This window comes from Pelecanus crispus, chromosome 1 (genome assembly GCF_030463565.1).
Source record: "Pelecanus crispus isolate bPelCri1 chromosome 1, bPelCri1.pri, whole genome shotgun sequence".
In the NCBI taxonomy this organism is placed as follows: Eukaryota; Metazoa; Chordata; class Aves; order Pelecaniformes; family Pelecanidae; genus Pelecanus; species Pelecanus crispus.
Genome location: NC_134643.1, coordinates 81,921,959 through 81,939,771, shown reverse-complemented (window position 1 = coordinate 81,939,771; position 17,813 = coordinate 81,921,959). Strand labels below are relative to the sequence as shown.

Sequence of the window (17,813 nt, the reverse complement as noted above, 5' to 3'; positions counted from 1 at the left end):
TTATGCTTGGATGTAAAGCATTATCTGTAAAAATTCTAGGGGGAAAAAAATAATTCTGATATTTTAAATTTATATTGTCTTGATATTTGGTGGCTTGCTTTTGGTGTGAAGAATTCTTAAATTTCATAGCTGTAATCTAGCTTTGGATTTGAATGCTAGTATTAGTTGAAAAAGAAATAAAGGCAGACTGAGGAAATCCTGCTTGTGATAAAGGATATGAATTTAAAGTGAATCTTTTTTCATTTTACTGTTAATTTTTATTTCAAGTGAGTTTAGTTCTTGTCTGAAATGCATATTATCCTGAAGCAGGTGCTTTTTTGTCATTGTTAGTATAAAACTGGATAGATCATCTATGAATTTTCATGTATGTATTCCATTTCAGTGTTCAGTAGCCCCTTTTGTAATGCCTGCTTTAACTTGTTTATTATTTGTTTCCTTTATCTTCACAGAGTATTTCACAGGCCTCTCTAGCAGAATAAGAATAGAACAAAGGTGAATGTATTTAAATTGGATCTACATTTTCTTCAGGCAGTAGAAAACTCTTTACTATAACAAGTTTTTCTTGTAATTGCGCCTCTGATTACCATGATGATACTATAAATAGTTGTATTTAGGAAATCATGATACACAGCACAGATGGAATTTAATTCTGTGGAAACTGCTTGTTTTCTTTCTCTTTTTCTCTTCCCACCTTCCTTCTCTGCTGTCCCCTTCTACATTTCCTTCCCAGCCAACTAAACAGGGTAGAGATGGTGATGCTTTAAATGTCAATCGCCATCGAGATTTTTAAGGCAAATTTGTCTGATTATATGCCTGGCGCAGGGAAGATTATTAAAGTTAGTGTGTGCTTAGTGCCATCTAATATGTAGCCAATTTACATGTTGCTGAAGCCCTAGAGATGTCTCCTGAACGAATAACATTACTCCTTATCCTCATCTCTCACTTTCTCATCATCTCTGGTGTCTCTTTTTAACGAGACTAATGATACGAGTACAGCAGTTTGAAGGAACTGAAGACCTTAGTGAAGGATAATAGGATGTAGTGCTTTTTGCTGTCATATCGCTTGTTCCCATCAAGCCTGGGCTGATAGCATAGAGGCTGAAGGTAGTCGCCACCAAAGAGCTGTCAGGTCGTGTCAGTCCAATTACACTTGCAGTGCTGTACCTGGTACCCGGGTCAGCGGCTTTATTAGCAACGCCAGAAACATGGAGACCAGGCTGCTCCCCGACCCCACGTGGGTGCTCGTAAAACGCGCGTATGTGGGAAGTGCCTGCTCCTGTCAACCATGCGCAGCAGTTGAGTACTATGGGTAATGTTCTGGTCCCCTTCATTCACCCAGGTGTATTTAATAAATAACCAAATCAAGGCAGAAGTCGGGAACCCCTCGTCTCACCAGAACTCTGCAGTTCCTAACGCAAATCACGCTAAAGCATAACTGCTTCACGGCAGCCATCAGAAGGACATTTCTTGCTCCCTCTCCCCTTCCTATTCCTTTTTTTTTTTTTTTTTTAGCAGCACCTTGGCTCTCCAGCCCTTTCCCCCTCCTCCTCATTAGGCTGCGGAGGCTCATTTAGTGCAGCTCAGCCACTGCTTCTGTGCTGACACGCATCGTGTGGCTGCCGTTCAGCAAGGCTGACAGCGCGGCCTGTGGAGTATGTTCAGAGGGGAAAAAAGCCCTGCTGGTTTTGCTGATTGGAAGTGAGCTATCATCTTGTAATGGCTTGCTGGAAACAAGGGATATGGAATACGTGTTACTGGTGATACTCATCTTAATGAGATGCAAGACATACATGCTGCTGTATTTGGGCCCAAAGCCATTTTCATGTGACGGTACCTTATATCTGCTGAGAAAACACAAGTTTTAAGAGTAATCACTTCAAGGCTGTGGCTGACAATGCAGTGGTGGTTTAAATAGGGGTCACAGTTCACCTTATGCATTGTCATATGAATAGATGGTTGTCCAAAAGTTGGGCACGTCTAACAGTGTCTATTGTACTCAAAGATTTATTCCCACCAGGAATGGTGGGTACTAATGGCATTTAAAAATCCTCTGGTTTTTTGGTTTGGTTTTTTTTTTAAGTGAATTGCAAGTCAGAATAGTCAGAATGCTTCAGAAAAATGCAGCTTCCCTTGTGCATGGGAGTGCTGTCTTTGGTGCAGGTTTAGTTGCAGTGAGAGCTTTGGACTTCTGTTGCTTCTGTCCCATATGACGAATGTCATAAATTTGTCATAAAGATTTAGATACAGTCTCCAAGCCTTCTCTAAACTAAAATTATTCAAATCTGAAGGCATTTAGGGTTTGGGGGTGGGGTTGGTAAAAATGTTTACAGAATTAGAATGCCTTTATTCTTGGTACAGGAGTGCGTTGTGTCATTCTGGCTTCACTGTTTGGCTGGTAGGTTTCAGCTGTAAATTATATTACAGTTGTCTTTTGCAAGGTGCTTAGTTGGTGCATTTAATTAGAAGCAAATATATATCTGACTCCAGACAGAGATAAGAAAGAAAAGATAGTATGTCCTACTTTTGAGTGCAAAATTCCAAGAAATAGAAAATTTTGTTTAGTGTAGAACTGGAACACTAGAGTGACAAGTAAGGGAATGTATGTGTTTTTCTCGGGAGCCAAAAAAACCAGAAGCTTTAAAGATAATGCATCTTTTTCCAGAAGCTAAGGTGAAAGAGCGGTAATGACTGCAGCCTCTTTGTATTCAGAATCATTGGCAGAAGACACCTTCACGTTTCTTGCTTTAATATACTCTTCTGTTATATTTTAACAGAAAATATTTGGAAAATAAGAGTATTTTTGTCCTCTACTAAACAACCTAAGTTACTGACTTCTTTGCAAAAGTGATGCATAGAGTATGGGGGTGTTTTCTCAATAAATGTACAGATAATTACTCTCTTCCCTGCAAGAAGAAAATTGGGAGGCTGGTGTTCACAGTGTACTCTATACTTGAAGGAGTAGTAGAGCTGTGTGTCAATCCCTTACACTTTCAGTCCGGGAGAGGGATGGCGATCTCCAGTGTTCAGTGGGAGCTTGTATACATGGGAATGCATGTGCACCCACGCAGTTAAGAAGAAAGAAGGTGGGAAGAAGTGCTTGTGTAAATAGTATTTGTGTGGCCCTGCTTTGAGCAGGGTGTTGGTCCAGATGACCTCCAGCGTTCTCTCCATCCTAAGGTTTTGTACGACTCTGAATAAAATATCTGTAAGAACTGAGCTACTTAATTTCAGTTCTGAGGAACCAGGGTACAGATAATTAGTTTCAACATCACAAGAACCTGGAAAAACTGTCTTCAGTAATGTTTGTGCTGCATTTTTGTGATGGCTAATGAGCATGTGTTTGTATATATACATAAAATATATGGGTATACTCTTTAATTTTGTTTATGAACCTGGAAACAGGCGGTGACCCAGTTTGCTCAGAAATGATACCATTACCATGGCAGAAGATCAGTAGAACTCTGTTTAATGGCACTGCTTATAATAAAAACAATAGCTTAATAATTATCATAATAATGAATCATGAAAAGTAACTTCAAGGATTTCTTTATAGTGAAACTATTTGCCATAAGACTATTTTTCTGATGGTTCAAAAGAGCGAAACTGAAGAGATGGGTGGACTGCTAATTAATCAAATGCTGTCTCAGTTTGAAATCTGCTGAGGCTGAAAATGATGGAGATTGTAAATCAGCAGGTAGCAGTCGGACTTGTGTAAAATCAGCTGGCATTCTCCCCACTTGCACATGGTGACATAGAGCCCCACAGGTATTGAGTGTTAAAAGTGTGCTAAGAAATAGGCACAGACCTAAGTAAAGATTTCAGTTGGCATCTCTTGGCCATCTCGGCATCAGTAGGCAGCCTGGAAATAGGACTCCTGTGTTGTTCCCCCGTATCATTCCCCAAACTGCGTGCACTATATTTGTTCCCCATAAATAAATAGAAAGTTTTAATAAACAGTACTACTTGCACTGTAAAGCTTCTTTTCACAAAGGCTATGTTCAAGCAAAACCGTAGCATGAATTGTATTTGAGTATTCATTTTCTTCTTTTCTTCCCTGTACTCTATTAGGCAGGCAGTGGTTAAAGGCTCCCTTCCACATCCTTTTGCTTTGACGCTGTTTGGGGACACGTTGTACTGGACTGACTGGAACACGCATTCGATCTTGGCCTGCAGCAAGTACTCTGGGGAGGACCTGCGTGAAATACATTCCAACATCTTCTCTCCCATGGATATCCATGCTTTCAGCCAAAAGAGGCAGCCAAATGGTAAGCTGTCTTGCTTTCTTTTTTTAACTGCAAGTTGGAACTGATTTGCAAAAATCTTAATTAGTCTTTCTGTAGGGCGGTGGGTGGCTTTACTCACGTCATGGTGCAGTTTTTCCAATGCAGAGATTGGGAAAAGACCTAAAGAGAAACCAAATATTCTCCACATTGTTTGTTTGGGTTGGTTTTTTTTTTTAAGTGCAAAAAACCATCTCTTGCCTTTTTTCTGCCTGCCACATTTACCCTGTTGTCATACTGCTTTTTCTGTTTCATGTGCCATAAGTTTAGGCAACATGGTATTTTTATTTTTTCCAAGTAGTAGTCCCCAAATGGAAAGTAGTGTTAGTTTGGCAGATGATATTAAGCAAGACTAGCTCTGTGTAATAACCACTGTCTTAACCATTGCCTTAATTTACTGTGTTTGCATTCATTTACTGTGTTTGCATTTTGTTTTTATATATAACAACCTACTATACATTCAGCACTGACATGTTGAATAGTTTGTGAAAACAAGAAGGGCAGAGCTGAAACAAGGCTCTTGTTTAGAGCTAAGTGCTACTTCCCCAAGAAAGGAAACATTCAACATCCATGCATTTTGGTACCATAAATACCCCACTACTCAACACTTGGAATTAATTTTTCCTTGTTCTGTGTTTATCATTTCCTTCTTTAATATGTGTTGCTGCCACCGATTCAACCACTCAGATGCCGTATATGTCTTAACACATGAGATGAGGTCATTCATTATCAGAAGCATTAATCTGTGTGATTTATGTTTAACAGCTACAAACCCATGTGGAATTAATAATGGTGGCTGCTCCCACTTGTGTTTGATGTCTCCTACCAAGCCCTCTTATCAGTGTGCATGTCCCACTGGTGTGAAACTTCTTGAGAATGGAAAGACCTGCAAAGATGGTAGGCTTTGTTTTTAAAAATCCTTTTAGATTAAGCACAAAGTAGTTTTTGGAGGGAAGGGGGTTCTTCCAGCTTCACTATATTAGAGGTGGCTAATTGTGAAATCATGCATGCTTTTGCAGTACAGATAAAAGTGATAGAAAAATGCCCTTTACTTTTCAAAAAAGAAAGAGGCTTATGGCTGGAAAGCAGGTTACCTCCAGTTACAAAATTTAGGTTGCAATTCTGTCTCTGTCACTAATTCCCTGCAAGTTTTTGGGGGGCTTTGTTGTTCCCATTGCTTAGAGAAAATGATACCTACCTCTTCTGTTGTCTCTAAAATGTTTCTAACGTTTTTTATGAATATTTGGCTAATAGGATTGTACAATGAAAACTTTTTTTTTTTTTTTTTTTTTTTAAGCTCTGATGTCTGTTTATTATACACACATACACCTGGAATCTCTTCTGGTTCACATGCATAAAGTTAGGCACCTACATCTGTATACAGGAACTGGAAAGAATGGCATGGTTTTTAGAGGTGTTGAAAATGTTTCAGCCTTAAAACCTAAGATGTGATCGAGCCATAGGGCTGCTAGCGCTCACCCCAAACTGCTTTTAATAAGTGTCTCATTGTGGGCTAATGTATATGATTTTAAGTTGTTATATTTTGTAAGTATGTCTTGTGATGTTGTGCTGTGGCTGCTGTAGTACATTAACAGGATCAAAATAAACATTGGGAGAGGATTAGTTCGCTCATAAATAACCATCTTTTATGCAGATCATCTCTCTATGACAAAGGTAAATGGAGGAAGAAACAGAAAGATACAGCAGAATTTACTGTAAATAGGCTAAATAAAGTGTATACAGAAATACTTTTTGTTAAATTGCCATTTTATATTTTAAAAATTCTTCTAGGCTTGTCAGCTACTGTTCGGTGTTTTCTTTAATTTCATGCTATTTCATGCTCTCTGCTGATTATTTTTGTGTGACTATTTCTGTCTGTGTGAACCTTGTTAAAGTAAATAGCTGCTTTTATGTGAAAAACTCAAAAGCAGCTCCCAAGTTAGCCTTGCAGGATTTGTTTGTAAGAACTTACCAATACAGCACAAGCTGTTTTTCTTCCATTCCTGCCAGTACAAGGGACAAGCTTTAATAATACTGCTCCGGGTTGGTCATATTTAGTCAGAATGTGACAGAAATTCACATGCTTTTTAAAAAATACTTGATACGCACGGATAAATTCCTTTGTGGCAGCAGATAGCTAAAGCAGTTGTTACCTAGTACAGGCATGTTTCCAAAAGCAGACCTGCACAAAAAGTCCATGTTGGGGACAGGGAGTGGTGAAGGTTTGGTCACTTGCCAAGCAGAGGTAGAGAGGTAAGGCAGCAGAGGCCGAAGTACTCAGGACAACAGTTGGAACAAGCCCTGGAGAGATCAAGAGAGAGAAATTGCTTCCCTTTGACTTACTGCTGATAGGAAAAGGGCCAGGGACTTAAGGTAAGAGGGGCTGTATCTTCTTGCTCCTCATGTGCTGTGTTCCGAGGAACAGGTCATGGTATCACAGAAGCACCGGCTTCCCTGCTCAGGTTCGGCCCCATGTCCGCATGGAGGCAACCTACCACACAGGTTAACTGCCCTGTGCTAAAGTGCCGAATGGCACCTTTCTAGTGTATCAAAGTAAATTACCAAAGGCACGTAGAGGAATAGTATTTAAAAAAAAACAAACCAAAAAAACAACAAAAAAAACCCCACAAACCTTTTTAAAAGGACTTTAACTTCTCATGCAGAGATACTCAAAATCATCAGTTGACTTTTTTGGCCATTCCTTATGTCTCAGAATTTATAGCTGTTGCTCTTTTCTCCCACTCCCTGAACACACGAGAAGCCAAATTGTATATTCCCACTCAGCCATAAACTATATTTGGCTCACAAAATATAGCTCCCATTTTATCAGAAATGTTGTTAGCCAATTTACTACAGCATGTTGACCATCTGTATGCAAATATACAAGAACATTTATTTACCTTATGTTTGTTAATATTTAATGTTGCATTTTTAACCACCATTCTGCTATTGCATCTTTCCAAAACACTGCCCCTCCCTTGTCTAGAACAAAAGGATGGGGGGATAGGGAAAGAAAATTGAGCCTGTGTTTATTTAGCTCAGCGAGTCTTGCATACCACTGCTTCTTGGACTTAGAAACGAGTTAGCACATAACCCAACTGAAACAACCTACTCAAACTATGCATCAGATCCATTGGTTTCACTTAACTTCGATGATACCGTGCAGAACTAACTTCTGGGGAGGAGTGTGAGGAAGCTTCAGGGTCAGTGTTTAGAGCTGAGCTTACCACTAAATAATGAAATATTTTTGAGTGTTTTTTCACTCCTCTCACTGAAGAGAGATGCAGGTGGTAGGCTTAGGGCTTTTGCAAGTGACCTACAACTTCCCAGAGCTCTTCAAGGCAGAGATTCACTGGAATTTTGTCTCGTAGTTGCAAAGGCTGCAATTATTGATTCAGGGAAGGGAGGAGAGTGTGGCAGTTGACCAGAGCCAGACTAGCCACCGACCAGATTTTGAGATGTAAATCTGTATGTGTTTGTGTGTTGACTTCCTTTCTTAGGCTGCTCAGTGACCCTGGGGAAGTAAACTTACTTTCTCTTTTTCAGGTGTGCAGGGTGGGGGGGTTGGTTGTGTTTTCTTGGGTTGTTTTCTTCTCTTTGTACTTGCCTGTTTACTATATCTGCTGTGAAAATAGAGCTGAACCCTGAGAACTGAACCTTTTTACCCTGGATTGTTTCAGTATATATCTATTATGCTGCAACAGGCTGAAACACCGAGTCATTAAATCTCTGTTTGCAATTAGAACATGTATATGACTTTTGGGAAAGGAAAGAGGGGGAATGACTTACAGGTGAAGAAAGGTGAAAAATGAGGCTAAGAGTTTCTCTTCTTTAAGACTGTTTTGTCTTCCAGCAGTAGACTAAAATCAGACTCCTCCCTAAACTGAATTGTTTCATGCTGAATGGAGCCTCTTTGAGGAGAGAACTTCATTTCACGCTGTGCTGATGAGAGCACCGGCCTGGACTGGAAAGATTTTGACGGGTGAATTTCGAGTGTGTGTTTGTGGTGTTTGCAGTGCTTTGGCATTGACAGATGATCCTTGCAGCCAAAGGTGAGGCTGGCTGACCCTCCCTGAGCAGTTTCCATGACAACCTAGCATTTTTGAATAATCTTGGTTTATAGGAAATCTCTTCTTCCCTCCCCTTTCTCCCAGTGTTAGTTTCTCTGGTTTTCTAGGGTTTTTTTCATCACACCTTAGAGGAGTTCTACCATTTCTTGTGAGAACTATGAATATAATATACCCCCCTACCCCACCCCACCCCCATTTAGAAGTACTTCTGCATAGTGTTTCAGGAAAGGGTGATAACTTGGAATAAAATGAGCTATTTTTCTAATAACTGATAATACTGGCTGGTTGTTCATGTCTTAATTTGTATTCTTCTTACAAAACAGAACAGCTATTTAACTGAGATGTGGGCTTGTAGCAAGCTCTTAGTGCCCCCATTGTCTAGGTGAAAGTTTGTAAATCCCTGTCCCTCAAAAAGAAGAGAGGCAGAATAAGGAGTTTTGATGGCAAGCTATTCCTCAGTCAGTAATGTCCGAAGTGAAGAGGCCTGCCTGAGCACCCAGGCATTTCTATCAGGGAGCTTTTACCTACTGCTGTTGTGTTCTTGGTAATTTATTGTCGTCTTCTGCAGGACATAATGGGATTTCTCTTTTTCAGTATTACAGGCACTGCTGTTCTGAGTTTGGCAGTGCTATGTTTAAATGACCCATTTGATAGTAGTTTTTACAAGAAAATTTAGGTTTGTCTTACAAGTTTGTCATTGGAGTTTCATTCTTACTAGTGCTTGAAGCTCTCTCTGTCCATTTGCTCAGCTTCTGTCTTTGCCTGTAGTGAATTTTACTTATTTCCTTGCATTTCCTACTACCAATACAGATGTGTGGTTTGTACTGAGAAAACCAGTGGTGACTTTAGCTGAGCAAGGAGATGTGAGTTTCTTCATGAAGAAAAAACACTGCTTCAGACTTCCATTTCAGCCTTGCTTTGGCCATTCTGTTCTCTTCCAGGAAGAGAGTCTTTATTTTGCCCATGGATGCTCACATCCTATTTCCTTTGTAGGCCTGGAGGCAGTAATCAGAAATTTGCACTTCCTTTTGCAATTTAGGGCTGCCCAATGGGAAATTTGCTTTGTCGGGAATAGCCAGAATCCTGATTTGACTGCACAGATCAAGATGTTAATTTAACTCCCTAATTCTTTCACTTATTTTAAAAGGGGGGGGGAAGATGAATTTCTGCTACATGTCCTTTTGCCTTTGTAGTTTTAAGGTTGAGGTTGTCTAGATGAAAAAAATCTTGTTTGTATTGCAGTATCAAGGGGTCTCTGACAATAGCAACTTTACAACTGGGGAAAGACATTTAGGAAAGAAATATTTTAGTCAAGTGTGTGGTAATTCTATTGAGGATGTATTAATAATCTCGATTTCTCAGATACAGAGAATGCATTATACATGTCCTAGGTCTAGCACTTCTCATGTATGAATTCCTGAGCCTGTGTCTGTGTAGCTGTACTAGCCTCAGCAACCACTGATGGTTTTTAAGTTCAGTAACTTGCAAATGACTGAGGCCTGTATATCATTGAGAAGATGTAATTAGTTGTAAAGGTTAGCAGGGCATTAGACATTGGACTTTAAAGCTACGCTGTTGCATGTATTTGCATGCTTGCTCTGTTTCCCCTTTTCTCCCCCTTCCCTTAACTTCAGCTAGCACATAGATTTAAATTATTTTGATTTTTAATAGCGACTTTTTGAGGAAAGTATTAGTTCCAGAACTAATGTAATGCACCATCCGTGAGCTTGTAATCCCAGCTTTCAAAGTGCTTAGTGAAAGTAGGCTAAAGCTCTCAAAAATAAGAGTCTGGAGTAAAGCTTTTATGTCCATATTTAGACATCTTAAGTAAGGGACTTGATTTTAGAAAAATTGCTAACTATCCTGAATACCCCATAACTTGAGGCACTGCTAAAAAGAATCTTGAACTTGGTCTCCAATTTGAATAGTTTGGGAGGGTTGGGTTTTTTTTTAAAAATAAGTTATGGGTTGCTAAGATCACTTCGGATCGTGTGGGAGATTAGCAGAGGGGGTAAGCAGAAGGACCTGACTTTAAATATGGGACAGCCGTGTGCATACTTTGCCTGCAAGCATTTGCATGGGAACTTTGTGTGCCGTGGTTTGAAGGCTATGAGCACACACCCCGGCATACCTCGTGGTCTGTGCCCTCAAACCCAACACTGTGTTCAAGATGCACTTGTGTCTATAGGCATGCTTTTGTTGGGTGCAGCAGAGATTGCCAGTAGTTAGAAGATGGCAGTGTGGGCAGTAAACTCTGCTTCAAGTCCCCTGTGTGTTTGTCTAGGCCACTTCATCCTTGTATATGCAGTCCAACGTTGTCTAGAGGAAAAACTGCCTCAGGTGTGCATATGCATGCTGAGGTTAGAGCTCTGGTTGCAGCCTTGATGCACCTTCTGAAAGCGTTTGAGCCAGTTGAGGTTTGAGGCATTTTATATGTTCATGGCTTATTCCAGTGTCCCGGTAAGTGCTGATAAATTGGAAAAAAAAAAAAAAAAGTTATGCTGGCATGCAGCCTGCATTGTCTTTTCCTGTCTTTTCATTCTTTTTTTGAAATATGATTCCATACCCATGATGTTCTCCTTCATGCTTATCATTAGAGACAGGGTTTCTCTTGGAGAGGCAGAGTGAAGAAGTGTGGAGATCCTGCTGTCACATTTAGCTTTTGCATCATAATTGATCGTTGGAATAGAATTGAATAAAATTGATTGATTCTGCTACGTCCTGGCAACCTTGAGTACCTTGAGCAGTCTTCTGAGTGAGTGGTGATCAGTGCCTAGCCAGGTAAACTTTGTACAGCTGGTGTTTGCCACAAGTGCAAATTGTTTTAGTTTTGAGACCACCTTTTTTTCTTGACTGCTATCAAGATGGTAATGGGATCAGTCCATAAATGTGCCCAGCTATTGCATTTGCTATTTTTGCTATTGTCAGGACAAGCCTTCTGAAGGCAGAGTGATCTTTCCCTCCACCTACCTTGAGGCAAGATGCTTCTCTGCTACTCAGTTTCTTTTTCCGGAACAGAATGGGGATCTAACTAAGCAGCTGAGGTGTCAGTTTGCAAATGAGTGGGTAATAGCTCTAAAGTAAGCTTTAAACTTTTTATTGCTTGATTGGAGGGGTGGGGGATGGTGTTTTAGTGGGGTCTGGAATGTTAGCCAAGCCCCCAGAATAAAGACCATGAAATTCTTAGCTTGGGGATCCAGAGTGCAACACGGGTTAGCTGAAAGCCAGTCATTTCCCAAAGCTGAATTAAAGCTCAGACACAGTGGGTTGTTTGACTAAACAACAGTGTTGCAACCTGAAAGCAGAATACTGAAGCTGTTGAAATAAGTCCTCTTTGAGAAGAATTGGAAGGTCAATTGGTCAATTTTAAGGGTGAGTTTCAGCAAAGGCATGGTTGTACTCAACTGAGTCTTTCTGGGGACCTGGCATTGGTTCTTCAAAATGACTGTCAACTTCAGCTAGAGCACACAAGTTATTTTTAAATTATACCTTATGCTTTTTCTATATATGGTAGACTATATATAGCTTTCTATCTGTTTAGAAATCTGAGATTAGTGCATTTGCTCAACCTTAATTTTACTAGATAATGCAAAAAAGGTATTATTGTTTCAGTTGTTTTAATGTGATTTTCATAGGTTTTTTTGAAAGGTAAGGTGGATAGATGACCGTGAAGTTAGTAAGAAAAGAAAATACTAGAGATTTCTTTCTTACTTGAACCTAAATAGCTGGAATTAGTTATGTATTAATACTTTATATGACCATAATGCAGCTGAATGCTTGGATCTTTGATTGTTTGATATATTTAGTAGCAACAAATAGAGATGTACATATAGACTGCTGTGACAAGATTAGTTGCTTCTGTAATTACAAAAAAATCTTACTAACATGCCTGTTTTCCATTTCCTATGTCACATGCTTTACATTATTTTGAAGGATGCATGGACATGTAATTACAGGTTCCCCCTTCCTGGTATTAATGCATAAGAGTTATTCACAAGAAGAACAATTGAGTGGTGTATACATGTGTTTCTGAACACAAAGTGTTTTAGGACAGAGGATCGCAAAGCTGATCTTAATCCATTCTGGACTACCAGTCAGGAACACTTGTAATAATATTCTCAACTTCAGCTGTTGAAAGGTGCCATTTCTTGCAGCACTGTGAAAGTGTCTTAGATGTTTTTAATGTGTTAAACTTGCTGTAAATGAAGCAATGGCTGCTTTGGCATCTCTCCAAAGTTTGGCATGCAGTGAGGTTTCATCTAGCACCAACCCAACAACAATTACTGACTTTTTTAAAAAGAATTTTGGCATCAGACACCAAAATTCTTTTTTCCTGAGCAGCCTACTTTAGTTGTTGCTCTTTTAGTCTTCTAGCCCTTATTTATACCTCTATAAGATCAAGATCAAGACATGGACAGAGTGTGGCTTGGTGATGGCTCTTTTTCACTGCAATCTTGATGCATTTATTTTCTTAAACCTTCCCCGCCCCCTCCTTCCCCCCACCTCCTGTCCCCACACCTACATCAGTCCCTGCCAAACCCTTTGCTCTCACTGTTTGAGGAGAGCCATTGCAACACACTTTCCCTGCATTTAGGATGCGCACATTTTTCACCTTAGCTCAGGCTTCCCTGAGGCCTGAGCTGCTCTTATCTCCCCGAGACTCCAAACTGATAAGCCAATTTAATTGGAATGGGGTGTGATGGTTGTTTATCCTTCATTACACTGAAATCTAGTGACATAGAATAGAAAATGAAATATGAATTAATTAGAATAGACAATAAGTACATCTGTCATTGATCAGATGCCCAGCACGTGTATCGTTAAACAGCTTGTGTTGCCCTATGTGAAAACACCTTCCACAGTGCAAGCTGATCTTAGTTATTTATTGTGATTCTGACTTTTGACCTAAAAGCCAGCAAGGCTTTTGTACACTTCAGCTCAAAATGCCTTTATAAGACACACTGTTATTTGTCTTCATGTATTCAATAAGCTTGTTCCCAACAAATATGGGAGAAGCTGACAGCCCTCCTGCTTTGTGTGGTCACTGGACAGTTGTCAGTTCCCAAATCTGATTCTTCTGATAGGAGTTTCTCAAAGGAGATATACTTGTGGCATTCTGTGTTAACATTTTTCCCCTTCTAAGTGTGTTGTTGAAACATGCAGCTTGTTTGTCATGGTTGTCCCCTACACCAACAACAGCAAACAGTCAGTAAATTATTTATATAATTAATTTTTCATCTAAGAGACTGCAGGCCATCTGTCAATTTGCATAAAATAGCAGCACGGTCACTGCATATCTATTTCAGTACCTTTGGAGGTAATCACGTGGATAGAAAACATGTTCAACATAATACATTTTGGACAAGGAAATGACCACTGAATTTTCTCTATAAACACATCTGTCTTGTTCTGCAGAAGAATAACCTCACATTTGAAGCCTTTGAGTGGAACTCTGTGCTGGTGCCCATCAGTTTGGTTAGGTCCTGTGAAATCAAGACAGCTAAACTAGCTTGTACCAAATGGTGCAGAATCAGGTTCGCTATTTACAGGCTCACTGTACAGTGTTTGTAAGATGGTTGTGGTTTTGCCTTGTTCATGTAGGTGCCACTGAACTGCTGCTTCTAGCCCGACGGACAGATTTGAGGCGAATTTCCTTAGACACCCCAGATTTTACAGACATTGTTTTGCCGCTGGAGGACATCCGTCATGCCATCGCCATTGACTTTGATCCTCTGGAAGGGTACATCTATTGGACTGATGATGAAGTTAGGGCCATCCGCCGCTCGTTCATCGATGGGTCAGGTAGTCAGTTTGTTGTCACAGCACAGATCGCACATCCTGATGGCATTGCTGTGGACTGGGTTGCCCGAAATCTGTATTGGACTGACACTGGCACAGACCGTATTGAAGTTACAAGGCTTAATGGGACCATGAGAAAAATCTTGATATCAGAAGACCTAGAAGAACCCAGAGCTATTGTGCTGGATCCCATGGTTGGGTAAGCAGCTGTTCATGAGCTTTTTTTTTTTATATTAGTCATGTAAAGAAGTTACCTCTGTCTACCTGTATGCAGATGCAATGATAAACTTCTGAGTCTTCAAAATGAAAATACTGGGATTCTTTGAAAGTTAAGGCTCTGAGGCACAGGGACTACTGCTTTCCTTTGTCTGGCTAGTCATCTTATGTGTCTTTAGATTTTATTCTCCTGTTTAAAAATATTTTTGGGGACTGTGTTAACCTGTTTGTTTATTGTAGCTAGTAGCACTGGTTATGTTGTCTTGCTGAGCAGACTGGTATAGGAGTTTTGTGTAAAGGGATAGTGTGTTTACATGTCAATGCTTTCTGAATGGTTTGGGCATCCTTACTTAGGTAAGGAAATGTATTTGGCTTAGAAATGTACTTTTCTGTGTGCAGTGTGGTTTCGGGGAACAGTCATCTGGAAGAAGCTGTGTGAATATTGAAAGTTTGGATTAATAAGAGTTCTTAAGAATTTGTTTCCTTTGCAGGTACATGTACTGGACTGACTGGGGAGAAATCCCAAAGATCGAGAGGGCAGCATTAGATGGCTCAGACAGAATTGTGCTAGTGAATACCTCGCTTGGCTGGCCAAATGGACTGGCATTGGATTATGCAGAAAGCAAAATATACTGGGGAGATGCCAAAACCGACAAAATAGAGGTTTGTAATTGCACCTGCGTTTTTAATTCCACAGAGTTACAGAATGTAGTTACTCTACTTTTCTAGGTGTTTAAATTCTGATATAGCCCAAAAGGGCAATGGGATAATGGTTGATTTGTGCTTTAAGAAACAGTTCAGTTTCTTCTCTGTCCTTGGGCAAGTTACTCGCTATTCTTCCTCCATTTTTCTGTGTGTAAAATGGAAATGATATCCATGTAGTAGATCCCTCTTTTTAAGAATGTATGATAAAGATTTGTTAAATAATTCAATTATTAGGTCATCAGGAAAAAAAGCTTTTTACTGGGAGTAATGTTTATGGGAATAGGTTAAAAAAGGTATCTTTCATTCTTTGCGCTGCTCAGATGCTAGTAGAACATATTTTAAAGAAATAAATCTAATTTCACATACAGTTATTTGTACTCCCACAAATCCTGTCTACTTTGCTTCTCCCTTGTTTTATTAGGGTTCCAGCAAGGAGATAGATTTTCCTTCCTTTCTGGTATGTTCTGCTGAAACTTTTAATTGAAAACAAAAATGCCTTTTTTCTTCTCTCCCACATTGTAAATCTTGTGTTTGTTTTGTTATATAACATTTATGGAACCAATTTGACATTTATTATCTCGTTGTCAGTGTTTGAGAAAACAGTATTGTTTAGTATTTGTTCAGTTTACTATCAAAAGACAGAAGTTTATCTGGGAGTAGGAGACTTGGTAGGAGACTTGGATACTACCTGGTGCATAGTAGCACCATCGGCCTTTGCTATATCCTGGTAGATTTACATTTCTTTTGATGAATTATAGCTTTCCTTAGTGAATCCTTACCATTGCAAATAATTTTCAGCACCTATAATATTAGGGACAATATCTTCTTCAGCCTTATGAAACAGGGATTTTTATTTACAACTTCAGATAAGTCAATGTGAAGTCATAGTCTTGCACTGGAAGGTCACATAACTGTTTGTTCTCCTTCAGAATCAAACTCCAGTCCTGCAAGGTGAGTTGATTTGAAGCACTCCTTGGGAGAGCCTCAGGGAGCATGGTTTTCTCTGTCCTGAAAACAAGATTTATAGTCTTATAATTCACCTAACGTTATACCAGCTCTGAGAAAAGAGTGGAAAAAGAGTCTTAGATATGCTTAGAGATTTATTTATAACAGATTGAGCACTTCAGCCCTGATACTGTCTTGGACTTGAATGTATTTTGCAAAAGGAAAGTTAGGCATTCTCCACTCTCATGCTTTCCAAAACATTGAGATTTTTTTCATGCGCTTCAGTCTTACTTAGACCACGGTTCCATATTCATTAATAATGATTCTGTTCAATGTTGGATGAGTTTGTGGTAGAAATTTTCATCTAGATTGGGCATGAGCTCACTGCTGCAATTCTGTCAAACTGGCTAGAACACATGATATAATGTTTATGCCAACATTACAATGTCTGTGGCAGGACAGAAGATATCTGATCTGGCATGGTCTGCTAGGACAATTTCCATTTTATTGTTTTTAAACCAATGTGAGCCAGCAGAATGAGTTTGTTCCAGGTTGTCCTGTAACATCTATGCAGGGCATCGGAGAAGATTTATCATCTTAAGGTTTCAAAATTACTAGTTATTTTTTTCCTCTGAGACTCCCAAGTGTTAAGAGTGATGATTTTACTGCCACTGCTTTTTATAAAGAGTTAACATTTGTTAACTCTTAATCAATGTGCAGAAAATCTTGAAAAAGCCTGCCTAAAACCTTTAAAGCAACAGAGAAGAAATTCTTCCACAGTTTTTCTCTGGTGTTTTTGGATTTTAGGATTTTTGAGGATTTGGGTTTTGGATTTTTTTTGTTTATTACAGAAGGTGTTAATTTAGGCGTATGTGACAGAGATCTATAAGATCAAGAGAATTATGTATAAGGTGACCAGGACTTCCCCATCCACACCTTTTTTGATAGAAAAAATTGACATTTGTAAATGATACTGGCAGGTGATGGGTGCAGAACAGACAAAACCAGATGGTTCTTCAAACAGTGTGTGGTAAGTTGTGGAAATGGCTGTGGATATTAAAAGTCTGCATGTGTTACTGGGAAGTCTGTGGAAGGGAATTCCACTGTAGTTTACTAGAAAATAGAATTGCCTTCTGAACCACAAATCACTGAACTGTAAATTGCTGTAGAATGAAAAAGACTTCTTGAAAAGTTTGAGTATGTATTTGCTTTATTATGCTGCTCTGTAAGCGTAGGTTTTGATTATTCTCTGAGACAGGATACTGGGATGAGTGGACCTTTGGACTGAACCCATACAGCCTCTCTCTCTTCCTGTGTTGAGGCCATTCTATTCCTTGAAGGTTTGGGGAGTCTTTATTCTGTTAGCTTGTTGCATTAGCTTTAGAAAACTTCATGTTCTTCCTTAGATATAATATTGCTGCTTGCTAACTGTACTTCAGAGGGGCAGAAATGGGTTGAAAATCCATGACCTCTCATAGTGGTAGCTCAGAGTTCGAGTTCAGTACAACTTCTGTAATTAGTAAAGCATGGAAAGGATGCTTTAGGATGAAGAGGGGGTGTTCATCGAAGAGAATGGTTCAGTCTACAGTAGACACACACACACACACCCCCCGCCCCCTCTAATGTGCTAAGTAATGCAAATGCAGTGGTGAGTTTCTTTACTGATGAATCTTAGTGAATTTTCCCCAGGATCTTGGTGGCCTTTCTGTAATCTTTTATACGAAATTGACTTTGTTGTGGTAGGCAACAGAAATCTCAGGCTGCAATGGCACTATCTAAATCTATGACAGCTAAAATA

At 39.5% G+C, this 17,813-nt stretch overlaps 1 protein-coding gene across 6 annotated transcripts in view; it reads left to right on the top strand.

Moving 5' to 3' along the window:
* The window catches only part of LRP6 (LDL receptor related protein 6), a 111,911-nt gene that overhangs the window by 51,581 nt on the left and 42,517 nt on the right, over positions 1-17,813 (top strand). For all 6 annotated transcript variants that reach the window (XM_075727897.1, XM_075727896.1, XM_075727895.1 and 3 more), the window contains exons 3-6: positions 4,069-4,265; positions 5,046-5,177; positions 13,952-14,348; positions 14,857-15,028. In XM_075727897.1, the coding sequence (XP_075584012.1) occupies positions 4,069-4,265; positions 5,046-5,177; positions 13,952-14,348; positions 14,857-15,028 (898 nt within the window). The remainder of the gene's footprint in view (positions 1-4,068; positions 4,266-5,045; positions 5,178-13,951; positions 14,349-14,856; positions 15,029-17,813) is intronic.